We start from the raw sequence: 14,064 nt of genomic DNA, 5'->3' as shown, positions 1-14,064 counted from the left end.
AGTTCCCAGCAAGTAATGGAAACTTCTAATCAAGTATAGTGCATGAGTGTATTCAGCCCTTGCTACATTCTCATGTATAACAGGGTAATTTGCACATAAATGATGTAGCAGTAGATCAGTAAGGTCAGAGCAACACATGAGCTGCCTTGCTTATTTCTGACGGTTTTTGACAACTGTTTTATGCTTAGCATAGGGTGTGTAAAGGGAGTTTTGTCATGTGGTGATGATGTAAATCCATGAGTAGTTTTTACTGCAGTTAACTTCTTATGTCTGTATCCTAATTCACACACAGAGTAAACCAGTGTCTGCTTTTTTAAGGAGAAGCTGTAAGTACATAGTTGTGTATTCAATTGTTTTGTTGGTTGGGTTTTTTTTTATTCTTTTCCAATTTGAAAGGAAAGGTTTGGAAAGAATTAGGTACTACATACATGTGATAGATTTTTTTTTTTTATTGTTTGAGTCCATTTGCAATGTTCTCTAACCTGCAAAGACTATTCAAATTGCAGAATTTCATCAAACTTTACTATTTTGTGTTAAGTTTGATTTTTTTTATTTTGCATGAGGTGTGAAATTTTCTCTAACTGCACTGATTTTGTTTAACACTAGGCACTTTTACTGGCCCATGATAAGGTTGCAGAACAAGAAATGCAACCAGACCCTGTGGCAGATGAAAAAATTTATGAGAATGTTGGTGTGTATGGAGGGGAGACGGTTAAAATAGTTCGCATTGAGAAAGCTCGGGATATTCCTTTGGTAAGTACTGATACTCACCCTGTTATATGTAAAGGAGGCAATAAGCTTTTTGTCCTTTGCAGATTTCTATGAAAGCTTTGGAATTTGAATGTGGAGGTGATTAACTTGTAAACACTCCCCCTCCCTCCAAAATGAGAAATAGTCAACAGATGGTAAACTCATGTGTATCTTCGTACAACAGTAGCCATGCTGCCAGTTAAAATCTGTCAACTTGTAAACTTCTGTCAGCTTGGGTTTGGAAAGGGCCCCTTGACAGAAGTCACTGTCTCAAACTTTAGCTTATACATTTGTGACAACCATGGTTGGTTTTTGTTTTGGCTTTTTTTTTGTCATTGCTTTGGGGTTTTTTGCGTTGTTTGAGGTTTTTAAGCAATTCATCTTCTATTTTGCATTTTTCAAATAAGTGTTTACTTAGGAATATTTTTTTTAAAAATCATGAATCTTAGCCTGTGGAGTAATTCAACTCTTCAATCTCTAGTGCAGCTTGAAGAAATAAAGTGGTGTTGTTTTTAATTGGAGCATTGGGTATATGTATCTGAGCTTTTACTTGAATTCACTTTCAACACAGTTACTTTACTCCCCTGGCTTGGAATATATACAATAGATGGCTTTGAGTTTCATATGTGTAATAAATTTGGAATGTGTTGCTACTACACAGGGTGCTACTGTTCGCAATGAAATGGATTCTGTTATCATTAGTCGAATAGTGAAAGGAGGTGCCGCAGAGAAGAGTGGGCTGTTACATGAAGGGGATGAAGTTCTGGAGATTAATGGCATTGAGATTCGTGGAAAAGATGTTAATGAAGTTTTTGACTTGTTGGTGAGTTGTACACTTCTTGTTTTCCATGCAAAAAAATACTGCTTTCATAAGACTGAAGCCTGTTGGATCTGCTTGTCATTTGTACTCACATTTAGCAGTAGTTTAAAAATGATAGCTAGCCTTTGTATATAAAGGGCCATTTCAAGTTTTCTTTTTGATGCACAGTATGATATTAAGAAGAATGATGGCAGTTATGTGCAGAAATGAAACCTAAAGGGGTGGAAAACTCAAGCTATCATGTGGAGTCTTGCTTTTAATGATTTCTAAGAAAAACTTCATTTAACTCTGAAAAGCCATTTTTCCTCTTTGCCTCTGATTGAGTCCGTAATTAATAAACATGTGGCTGTGCAATTGTGGTCGTATCTGGCTGGGGTGGAGGTGATTTTCTTTATAGCAGTTTATATGTTGCTGTGGTTTAGGCTGGCTTTGGACTGAAACAGCATTGATAACTTACCAATGTTCTTAGCTATTTGTGAGCAATGCTTGCACAGTGTCAAGGCATTGTCCGATTCTCACTCTAACCCCTGTATGCGAGTAGGCTGGGGATGAGCAAGAGGTTGGGGGAGGGGACCAACTGGGGCACAGCTGGGACAGCTGACCTGGATTGACCACAGTGATATATGCTGATGTATAATATGGTTCTGAGCAATAAAAACTGGGTGGTGAGTGACTGCCATTGCATCACTTGTTGGTTTGGGTTTTTTTGCCTTCACTTATTAAACTGTCTTTACCTTGACCCATGAGGTTGTTCTTGCCTTGAGTCTTCTAGTTCTCTCCCCGATCCTGCTGGGGAAGGGGAATTGAGTAATGAGCTAGTGGATGCTTAGTTGTGACCAGATTTAACCCACCATGAATTGTATCACTGGGGATCTTTACATGACTAGGCTTCTTTCCCTCCTGATAAGACCCCTTTTGTTTAGCAGTTTGCCAACATAGACATTTTTCTCTTTGTTATGCTTTTAGCATTTATGACAAAAATGTAAATCAGTTCAAAAGCAGCTAGTCAAAACATCAGACGAATTAATGAGAAATTGATTCACTTTATCTGTATCTGTACTTTCGCCTTTTAAACCAGTTAAGGGGTAGATGATATGCTGTTAGGAACTCTCTTTTAAGCATTCACTAAAGTATATTATTAATTCTTAACCCTAAGCCATATTTTGATACTGTATGTGAAGAGTTTTGTTTGGTTTTTTTTTTGTTTCAGGCTGACATGCATGGTACTCTGACCTTTGTCTTGATTCCCAGTCAGCAGAGCAAACCACCACCTGCAAAGGAGACAGTTGTAAGTAGCTCTATATAAGTTCTTGAGCTTGATGATACCTTGTTTTACCAGTAATGTGGAGAAAGTTCTTCTCAAAGTAATTTACATTGTGGAACAAAACCAAAATTAATTGTTTAAATTGGTTTAATTGTTACCAGAATGGTACTTAAGTAAGTGTTGAAAGTGATAGATGGTCCTGGGTTCAGCAGTAGCAGTCATTTTTCTCCTTCTTAGTAGCTGGTGCAGTGCTGTGTTTCTGACTTTCAGCTTGGGAACACTGATAACAGCGATGTTTTTAGTTGTTGCTCAGTAATGTTTACTCTGACCAAAGACTTTCTGAGTCTCATGCTCTGCCAGGGAGGAGGGGAAGCCAGGGGGAAGCAGAGACAGGACCAACAGGGTATTCCATACCACAGCTTGTCATGCCCAGTATATAAACTGAGGGCAGTTACCTGGAAGGGTAAGATCACTGCTCGGGTAGGGCTGGGTATCAGTCGGCAGGTGGTGAGCAGTTGTATTTTCTTCCCTTGTTATTTCCCTTATCATTATTATTACTGGCGGTAGCAGCAGTGATTTGTGTTATACCTTGGTTACTGGACTGTTCTTATCTCAAACCGTGGGAGTTACATTCTTTCGATTCTCCTCCCCATCCCTCCGGGAGCTGGAGGAGAAAAAAGGGTGTGGAGTGAGCAAGTGGCTGCGTGGTACTCAGTTACTGGCTGGGCTTAAGCCATGACAGATTGTAAGGTGAAACTGATAATATGATATTTACTTGGTCTCTAAAACAGTAAGAAATTATAAAAGTAGAAGTGTCTGTGCTTCTGAAATTCTGTTTCAAAATTCCTAATTTCTCTATTTTCATGTGTATAAAAAAGGGTTGTTTACGGAACTTGCAAATATGCTTTGGGAGGGAAAGTTTGTATACTGTAAACTTTGTTCATTATCTTTTTAGCTAACATACTTTGCTTGAGGCAGCATTAACAGTTTGAAGAAGAAACATACCCATTTATATCACAGACAAACAAAAACATTAATAGTTGGTGACAAAATAAGTTACAAGTGAAACTTCACCTAAAGCCCAGCAGGGTTTCAGTCTGTGTATTTATTAGATATTTAAACAAATCAAAATACCTCTCATGCTTCTTGAATGCAGAGAACTTAAACAAGTGGGTTTCACCTCCTAAAATGGTGAGACAGTTGTATAGACTTAGAATTGACAAGAGTTAAATTCAGGCCTTCACCTCCAACCTAACAACATCTGTGTCTTTTCCATTGCTAACCCAGGTAATGATTCCATTCCAGTATCTCAAGTGCCCCAGAGGAAATGTCCATTTTATAGAATATTGGAGTTTTTGTATGTCAGAGCTGCACCGCATCACAGGAAGATGTGGTGTAATTCTTCAGAAGTCACAGGATGGGTTTTTCTTTTTTTACATTTGGTCTCTCACAGATACACGTGAAAGCACATTTTGACTATGATCCCTCTGATGACCCCTACGTCCCTTGCCGAGAGTTAGGACTATCATTTCAGAAAGGAGATATCCTCCATGTGATCAGCCAAGAAGATCCAAACTGGTGGCAGGCTTACAGAGATGGTGATGAAGATAACCAGCCATTGGCAGGCCTTATCCCTGGTAAATAAATCTCTAGGAAAAGTTTGATAGCCAGTTGCTCCCATACCCACAGGAGCAATGTTCTGGTTTTCAAAGACTTGCATACCCTTAAATATCTGTGACTGAACCTTTTGCAACAGAGCCTGCTGTTGGTTACGTAATTCACTTACTTAAAAGGTTGACCTTTTAAGGCATCTCTATGTATAGATGCTGAATGCAAAGTAAAGCTAGCACTTCCTTTGCAGTTCACCTTTCAAGAGCTACTTTCTTCTTCCTTTACTCCTTCACCTTGGGGACTCTGTGGGTTCAGAGTTCCCCCTGCTGGTTATGGCAGAAACGTGTGATTTTAGCCTGCCTTGTTTTCTGGAGATAGATCAGCGGTTAGATTTCTTGATAGATCATGTAGTCTATTTGAAAAATGTATGGTTTGTGGATTTTTTTTTTTGGTCATAACTTTTCTGCATGTTTTCACTTAGCAAAGTGCTTCAGTTACATGTGACAATCATGGTTCCATTCTAACTCTTGGGAGCCTTTGAGTAATGGGGTTTTCAGACACTGAAGTATTATATTGTTTTTGCATGGAAATACGTACAGCATTATAGTCCATTAAAGATCTGCTGATCTGTTAAACACAGTGAGTGGAAGACTTTTCAAATTCTATAGAATATCACACTGTTACTTCATGACAAGTAAGCTGAGAGGAACACAGATTTAAATATAGGCTAATCCTTTTCAAGCTGAAGTTCAAAGACTTAGTATAAATAGAACACATACAAAAATAATTAGGCCATGTCATCATAGTGTGAAATGTAGTCTTTCCAGTAGTTGAAATTTTCCAGGTAAAACTGGCCAGAATGGTACTAATGTTCTGCAAGTCTGTGTTTAATATATTTTCATAGCAATAAACAAGCTTTGCAGCTTTCAGTTTCTTTTTAAATTCTAATTTCTTTTTAAATCTCTCTTACATAAAAGCTTAGGAAAAATGAATAAGTCATTACAAAAATGTATGGAAATGGTTTCTAAATGTTAACGGCTTTTGTACTTTTAATGTGTTAAGGAAAAAGTTTTCAGCAGCAAAGAGAAGCTATGAAGCAAACCATAGAAGAAGACAAGGAGCCGGAAAAATCAGGTTGGATATATGCTTTCTAAGGAAAAGAAGAAATAAATCTGGAAGTGCTAATTAGTGATATCTGGAACCTTGTCATTGTGGATTTGTAGAAAATTCTTCCTTTTTTTGTAATACACGTGGGATAATTCGTTGAAATTCATCATGTAAATACGGGTCTGAATTTAGCTCTTTGCTGTATAAATCACATGTATTTTTCAGAACTATGTGTGATGTAATTAGGATGATGCAGGGGAATTTGGAAAGCCCCTTTTTTTCTTAAAGAATTTTATCTGCCATGACTCATTTGTAGTCCTTGGTATGTAACATTTGCTTAATACACACCGAACTGCTGTAACGAACCAAAGAATGTAATGCCTTTTCGAAACTTCACTTTAAAGATCCAGATAACGGGTGGGATAGGAAGCTTTGTACTGTACAGGTATTGGATTGTGATGATTTTTATTTTGGTTAGGAAAACTCTGGTGTGCGAAGAAAAACAAAAAGAAACGGAAAAAGGTTTTATACAATGCAAATAAAAATGATGGTAAGTAACATCTTTTGCGCAATGTTCATACTTAAAAGCAACTATAAAAGATTCTACAAATAGCCTTGTGAAAAGAATGCTGAATTTCAGGATATGTTAGAAATACTGCCTGATTATGTTCTGTGTGGGTTTGTAATAGCATTTACTGAAAGACGTAAGAGGTGGCAGGCTTTGTAAGGTCATTTAGTCTTTCATAAAGACTAGATGAAAGAAATAAAAATACCAGATAGCTTTTTAGGCATGGAAGCACTCATAATTTTACACTGATCAACCATTTTATCATGGTTTTGTAATATCATCTCACTCTGCATAATTAAGTTTAGGAAATAGAAACTTCCATGAAGAGTTTGCAGGCTGCTTATCCTATATTCTTATAACAGCACTTTGGGATTGGGATGATGATTTTTGTTGTTGTTGGGCATAAAGTTGTTATTCTTGTAGTAGAAACTCCTTGGCAAGAAAGTTGTTTCCCAAGTTTATGCTACTAATGTCATTAGTAAGTGGAAACGCATTTTCTTTCACAAGAAAGGGTGGGGAGCAGGGGGAAAGCCTCATCTTACTGGGCAAGTGATGAACTTTCAGGGTTCTGTTGCTCTGGGGTCTCACAGATGCTGGGCAGAGCATCAGGAGCTGCCTGAAACTTGATACTACATAACAGGCAATACATGCAATTATCAGTAAAGTATGTTGTGACTATTTTATTGTTTCTCTCTCAAGATTATGACAATGAGGAAATTTTGACCTATGAGGAAATGTCACTGTATCATCAACCAGCAAATAGAAAGCGGCCTATTGTTCTGATTGGCCCACAGAACTGCGGCCAGAATGAATTGCGGCAGAGACTTATGAATAACGAAGTGGATCGCTTTGCCTCTGCAGTTCCGCGTAAGTTTGATGGGCAGATATGATTGCTTATTCTAAACATTGTCTGCAGGCACATCCTCTTGTGTTGAAAATAGTAATTGGGGTCTAGGGGTTTGAACAGCTCTTGGATAAGGGACAAGTAATAAAGTTATATCTTGTGTGGCAAAAAGTAGCTTTGGTAAGTCAGTGCGTATCCAGTGTCCCAGCACAGTGTTATAGAGGCATTATAGGATATGCGTATATTTCAATTTGAATAAAATTTGAGTGAATTATAGAAGTTTAAAAAAGAAACTGCTGCATTGGTTAAAGAACTTTTAACCCACATTTCCTGTGTAAATTTAAATTTAGGTGGGTTTAGTGCCTTCCCAAATGACTGCTTCAGTGAATTTTATATTTTTCATATCTAATGTACCCTAAATTAGGTTTACAAACAGCTTAGCAATGTAATTAAAAACAACTTATATCTATTTCCATATTTGGAATGCAACTGCATTCTTCCTTTCCTAGTTGTCTGTTTTTTCCCACTAGATAATGTAAACAAGATCTGTAAATGTTGGTTTAGCCTTTGGCAACTTAATCTCTCCAGGGATATTTATTGTGGAAAATAATACTTTCATTCTTGGATATTTCATATGCTGCTTTTTTTTTTTTTTGTTAGCAATATGTCTCCTAAGAGAACCACTTGTTTCTCCAGTTCTACAGGTGTGTCTCCGATTTCTTTTTTGTCACTCTTATTTGTAGATACTACTCGGAGCAGGAGAGAGACTGAAGCAGCTGGCAGGGATTACCATTTTGTTTCCCGACAGGCATTTGAAAGTGACATAGCTGCAGGGAAGTTCATTGAATACGGAGAGTTTGAAAAGAACCTCTATGGTACTAGCATAGACTCTGTGCGTCAAGTCATCAATTCTGGCAAGATATGCCTTTTAAATCTTCATACGCAGGTATGGCAAAGCTGTTGCCTGTTGTATTTTAATTGTAAAAGCTACTGTGAGAATCTGGAGAGCTGTATTTGATTTGTATGAAATTAGTGTCTTCTCAAGGTCCATTTTCACTTTTATTCCAAAATTTCTTTCAGTGGTGTTCAGTTGACTCTATTTAGTGTGCTGTGAATACAGTCTTCTTGTTCCTTGTTTGAAAATGAATGCATTATCTTATCTGCGCTAAAGGTAATAGGGACCTTGGTGTCCAGGTACTGAAAGCTGGTGAGGACTATCTGAATTGAAAAATTACTTAAAATAGGATTTGTGCGTCTCAGTGTTCCAGTTACTCTGTGAGCTCTGAGGTTTTTGAAGATGGACGGGAAGTTATTTGGGATTATACTTGGAAACTGCATTTGGGGAACGTTTATGCAGTTCCATAATACAGAGGATTAACGTACATCACGTCAGCGGTATTGAAAAGCTCTTTAGCTATGACCTGTTGACTATGGAGAAAGAAGAGAGAAACTATGTATACAGACATCAACTTGGAAATGTAGTCAAACGTGGGAAGAGGCAAAGTCCTGGAACACTGCCCAGTTTCTAATTCATATAATATGTATAAGGTCTACTACTGTTGTAGATGCTGCAGAAGAAGACCTAAAACTTAGACACACCAGTAAGGTCTGCTAGTACTGAAGCCATAATTAGCCATCACCACTTGGGACCATGTGATACTTTACCAGCATAGCTCATAGGTATTGCAAAGCATGTAATTCAGAACACCTTTTGAAAATGGATCTAATTATGTGGTTACAAAAGTCTATCTCAGAGACAAGTTGTTTGTCCTGAGACATATAAAAGGAGCCTTTTGAAAAAAACAAACTACAGTTGGGTTCTTTATTTACTGTCACTTAATATCAGTGCAACCTGCAAAAAAAAATATGCTAAGCATACAGTAATAGTGTGTCTGGTATTTTAATTTTCAAAACAGAAAATAGTAAACTGTAGTAATTTAAGACTCTTCTCTCTGTTCAAAGCTGGTACCATTCCTTAGCATTGTAAGGAAACTTACTTCTTTGATGTAGGTGACTTTTTCCTTTGGATACCAAAAGATATGTTCCTTCAGTTTAGTTATGAAGAATATTCATGAACAAAAGTAAATGTTTGGGTTCCATTAAGCTGAAAAATGTTGGAATATCAATTTTGTAGGAAATGGTGAATGAACTCTTGAGTGGTGATGGTAATACTGTTATGGTTAATTATACTGCTGTTAATATATTGTACAATTGTCATTGTGTTTGAAGAGTATATTATCAATTATAGCATGTGAATAATGCATCATTAAATGACCTTTTCATGGATGGAACTGTTAAATATTTAATAAATTCTATTTCTGCAGTCACTGAAGACACTACGTAATTCTGACTTGAAGCCATACATTATATTTGTTGCACCACCTTCACAAGAGAGATTACGTGCTTTATTGGCCAAAGAAGGGAAAAACCCAAAGGTAATGTGTCTACATTTCTGAAATCATGTTGGTTTTTTATTTACAGATGGTTTTGATAAATTCTTATACTCTTTCTTTGGAACTGGGAGATGGTAACGGTACTGAAAATGTATGGGGAAGCAGTGTAGGTGAAATCCATTGCTGCGGGTTAGTAGACACACCATACTAAGGGAAGGGCTGACTGATGCTTTTGCCTAATGAAATGACAGGTATGAGGCAAGGGAATCCTTTGTTAATTCAGTAATCCTGGGGCACAATGTCTCAGCTGGGGTCTCTGCATTTGGGTACAAAAATAAAACCTTTTATGTTAAAACTGTGGAAACCCCAACTTTGTCCTGAAGTAAACCTGAGAGTATTCTGGGGAGCGATTATTCTTTTTATTTTGAGAACTTACATGCGCTTGGGCAAGCATTTTCTTGAAAATGTACTCCAGAACTTTTCAGATGAAGTTATTTTAACGCTTGATTCTGTGGAGTCACTTTTCATGTTTCGGCCAGAGCCATCTCAACTTAACCAGTTCAGATAATTTAGTTGAGGAGTTAGTTCTGTGGAATGGGATTGAAACCCACAGGTTAAACCAGAAAGTCTGAAGCTCAGTAAAAGGTCCTTTTCCAGCTTGTGAGATACAAAGTGCTTATTGCTAGGATAATTAAATATATTGATCTTCAGCTTTTTAAAGCTGAAATCTACTCTACAGTGGTTGGTGGGAGCACTTTGCCACCATAGTATCTTCAAAGTACTAGTTGAATATAATGCAGTTCATACTGAGGAAGAACAGGCTTTCCAGCATAACTCCAAAGGATTCCTGATGTGGCTGTTGGTCAGGAATCGTATTCTATGGCTGTGTTGTTCTGCTCTCCTTGTTTCATGCAAGGGTGATGTATTGCCTGGATGCAAATATGTATCATGGTTCAGTGTCATTGTAAACTTTGCAATAGCTGATAGCAATACCATGAAAATTTGTGTGAAAGTGTTTTCTGAGTTGTTACCTTTCCCTACTCTGTCACTGGGGGGGGGGGGGGGCTTACTCACATATGCTAATTCTCCATTTTTGATTGCAGCCGGAAGAGCTGAGAGAAATCATAGAGAAGACGAGGGAGATGGAACAGAACAATGGGCACTACTTTGATACAGCAGTTGTGAATTCTGATCTTGATAAGGCATATCAAGAGTTACTTCGGTTAATAAACAAACTTGACACAGAACCACAGTGGGTGCCCTCTACCTGGCTACGATGAGAGAGCAATCCCAAGGGACAAATGGACTTCAGCTTACTAATCTTTCTAAGGAGACCATGTGTAGGCATGCCCAATTCTAGTGTACACCTGTGTGAGCTCTGGACCCGAGTGACTGCATCCTTTGCCAGTGAAATTGCATATTACTGGAAAAAATATGCTAATCAGCTTGTGAGCTGGTTTAGCTGATCTAAAGATTGTCCACGTTTTCTTTCTCTGTCTAGAAATGGAGACCTTGACAGTGCTAAATTCTAAAGCTTTAGATAGATATTTTCTAGCAACTACTTTTATACATAAATCCACCTTTTTTACCTAGAATCACTGTTACGAAATCAAAGGTTTTAAGAGTGTGTGTGTGTGTGTATATACAGTCCATGCTGTCACATAGTTATAAATATGAATGTTATTTAACACTTAACTTAATGACTTTGTGGGACATGATGGTAGTTCAGGAGCGTAATTCTACAGATCATTGGGCAGAGGAATAATCTACACATGACAAACATTAATATTCATGAGAAATCTCTCCTGTTCAAAAAATACACAGAATAAAGATGCTGCTCTGGTCTGGAGCTGCCTTGTGAGTCTGTAGTTAATAGTTTAGTTATCAAACATTCCACTTTCTCATAGCACTGTAATTGGCAAATGTGTATAATGTAAATACTTCAATCCTTGTGTCTTTTTAGTCGGACTTTGTAAATCAGATTTGACTGCACAATAATTTTAGGTCCAAAGATTAATATTATGTTGATCTTTTAGATGTGGTATTTTTAAGGAATGATCTTTAAAACATATTGACTGATTGGAGCCGTTGTTTTCAACAGATAGAGATATTTAGAAAGGCAAAGGTTATATTTTTGTGAAATTTATATAGTTATAAGACATGCTGCTTAAAAGTAAGCTTAAGTTCTCATGTTTTATAACAGAATACTGACTAAAATAGACTGATATGCTGAACATTGGAAGATAGTGGGGGGGGTTAATCTCTGCAAGTGGTTTGTTTTGTTTTGTGGCTGTTGGTCTAATGGATGACTAACTGGAATTAAAATAGCTGAATGTAGCTACTGTTATAAATTACTGTCATAATTCACTAGCCAACATATTGTCCTTGCTCAATACTGCAGTGAAAGTGTGTGTAAAACACTGGTGACTGACTGAGAAGTCACACAAAAGGGGAATATTATTAATGGTTGAAACAAAAGAAACTTGAAACAGGGGAACAAAAGGCAAGGTCTGTCTGTATCCTAGTGTGTTCTGCAAAGCAGATCAGAACATCTTTGCATCATCAGTTGATTCTGAGCTGTGAAGGTTTAGCTACTAAGTCTGTGCACCTGCAGTAGGGCTGTTCCATCCCTGAAGTTAACTGAATAGTATCTCTGCTGTTTTGGTTTTGGATAGCACAAAGAACCTTGACTGTGAATATCTCTTAATTTTAGCCATAGTGTTTCTTTGTTCCTACATGTAAAACACTGGAGTTATGTCAATGTGTAGTTCATTCCTGTCTAATGTTGAAGGATGAAAAAATAGTTGATTTTTTTCCATTCTGTCTTGCATATATTCTTTCCTCAAAAGTTAGTGGAACAAATTCAAACCCACCGTTAAAGAGAGCTCAAAGTATACAGCAGATACAAAGAAATTGTCAGGTTACTATCCTACATACTGAACTAACATTCAGTACATTTTTGTATTGAAAAAACGGAAGTATAGAGTGCATTCATGTCTTGTTAGAAAGCAAAATTATTGCTGGTTTAATTAATATTTAGGGCTGAAAAGCAATTAAGCAATTAGTGGGGATAAGTAATGACCCTTCAGAAAGAGAAGGGGTTGGAAGCTTTTATCTTCAGTTCAGTGGTAACGATGTGCTAGCTGTTGGCCCAAGGGTTGGATATTCAAAGTAATGGCTTTTGCCTCACATTGCAGGCATGTTCTCAGTTTAATCCATAGTTTGATAACTACGATGTTCAGGCATATTGGATAGTCAGTGTTTCATAGATGACAGAATATTGGATCAATTTTACCCTTTCTTAAGAAAGATGATTGTAGTTGTATTAGGTTTTTCGGGTATTGGCAGTTTCATAGCTGGACAAAGTGGAAAGCAGTAAAATGTTAAGGGTAACCTAACTCAGCTACGTAGGCTCTGTACAAATTTCTGCAGTCACACTCAGATGGTTGCTGAACCCCCTTACGCATTCAGTGTTCACAGACAGTGTCAGTCACATTAAATCATGCCACTATATATTTAACTGTTTGTCTACCCATTTTTTCTGAAATTACACAGAAGCTGGTTTTATACAAATAAGCTTTTGAATGTAGACTTAAAGAATGTTGCCTGAAGTTCAGCTCTACTCTCTTAATTCCCAAGGCACACAGTACTTGCTGATATCCATGTGGAGAGGTGCTGTGATAGTTTATAACCAGCTTTAGCTTTGCCTCCTGAAAGGAAAGGCTTGAGCAGCACTGGGAAATGTACCTGGTTGTCCATCTGCTGCCAGCCTGGACTAGGAACTACCTTCTGTAAGAAATTATTCTGCCTTCTTTAATGAAGACTGTGTGTTGAATTCCGTGAGAGTAAAAGAGAATAAGCAGACTTCACCGGTGAAACTCTCTAACCTTATCGCAGGCATTGTAATGAGCTGTATCGGACTGAAATGAGGGTATCTGCATTCTTACCAGTCCAGATTTAATTAAATAATAGCTGAATTGTGTAACAGAATTTTTGAATTTAATTTTATGAAACTTTTAAAAATTGGATGGGTGGGTTTAATGCCTTAAGTAATTAAGGTAACTTTACTGAGATCTGTGGTTAGCCCCACATTGTACTTTTATACATGTATCTGCACTCTGTATTTTGAGACATCATGAACTGCACACTAATGTAAAAATGTAAAATATTCCTAGATTTAAAATAAATCATTGTACAATTTTACTTCTTGTAGTGCACGGTGGGAGTCTTCTTTCTGCCATTTTGCTGAATGTGGGAAGATGCTGTGACCTGCCAGTGTCCTAAAGGATGTTCTCTGTTCCTTCCAAAACCATGCATCCCAGGGGTAGAGGTAACAAGTGCCCTCAACTCTACAGGTTTTTCTCTTTCAAGCTACACCTGCATCTTAAAACAGAGTATGGACTTACTAGTTAGCTGTGCTGCCTTCAGCTTTGAAAAAGAAATGGCCTTGTGCTTCATGCAACTATAAAATTACTTTTTGAAGGTGTTCACAGACTTTCCTTGCACTTACCCCACACCTGCAGTTAAGTGCTGGATCAGGTTTAAAACAAGGTGCTTACCTTGAAGAGACTAATAGTACTAGTAGTACTAGAGCCAATATACTAGTGTTACACCTATAGCACGTGTTCAGTTTGCTGACTGCAAAACAGTGTCTTTAGGAACAGTCCTTCAAACTGTGTCGCTGAGGACATGAAAAAACAGCAAGGA

General features: G+C 37.5%; 1 protein-coding gene across 2 annotated transcripts in view; it reads left to right on the top strand.

Annotated features, from left to right (window-relative positions):
- Positions 1–13,560, top strand: part of PALS1 (protein associated with LIN7 1, MAGUK p55 family member) — a 56,060-nt gene extending 42,500 nt beyond the window's left edge. For both annotated transcript variants that reach the window (XM_061463341.1, XM_061463340.1), the window contains exons 5-14: positions 607–753; positions 1,412–1,573; positions 2,781–2,858; positions 4,288–4,471; positions 5,508–5,579; positions 6,031–6,102; positions 6,820–6,987; positions 7,708–7,910; positions 9,289–9,399; positions 10,461–13,560. In XM_061463341.1, the coding sequence (XP_061319325.1) occupies positions 607–753; positions 1,412–1,573; positions 2,781–2,858; positions 4,288–4,471; positions 5,508–5,579; positions 6,031–6,102; positions 6,820–6,987; positions 7,708–7,910; positions 9,289–9,399; positions 10,461–10,637 (1,374 nt within the window). In that variant the 3' untranslated portion in view covers positions 10,638–13,560. The remainder of the gene's footprint in view (positions 1–606; positions 754–1,411; positions 1,574–2,780; positions 2,859–4,287; positions 4,472–5,507; positions 5,580–6,030; positions 6,103–6,819; positions 6,988–7,707; positions 7,911–9,288; positions 9,400–10,460) is intronic.
- The last annotated feature ends 504 nt before the right edge of the window (positions 13,561–14,064 follow it).

The sequence above is a fragment of the Pezoporus flaviventris genome, unplaced genomic scaffold, assembly GCF_033815535.1.
Source record: "Pezoporus flaviventris isolate CSIRO_AGI_PZ_B2104156 unplaced genomic scaffold, CSIRO_AGI_Pfla_v1 ptg000036l, whole genome shotgun sequence".
Classification (NCBI taxonomy): domain Eukaryota; kingdom Metazoa; phylum Chordata; class Aves; order Psittaciformes; family Psittacidae; genus Pezoporus; species Pezoporus flaviventris.
Note: the sequence above shows the minus strand (reverse complement) of the source record. Positions and strands in the feature narration are given on the sequence as shown.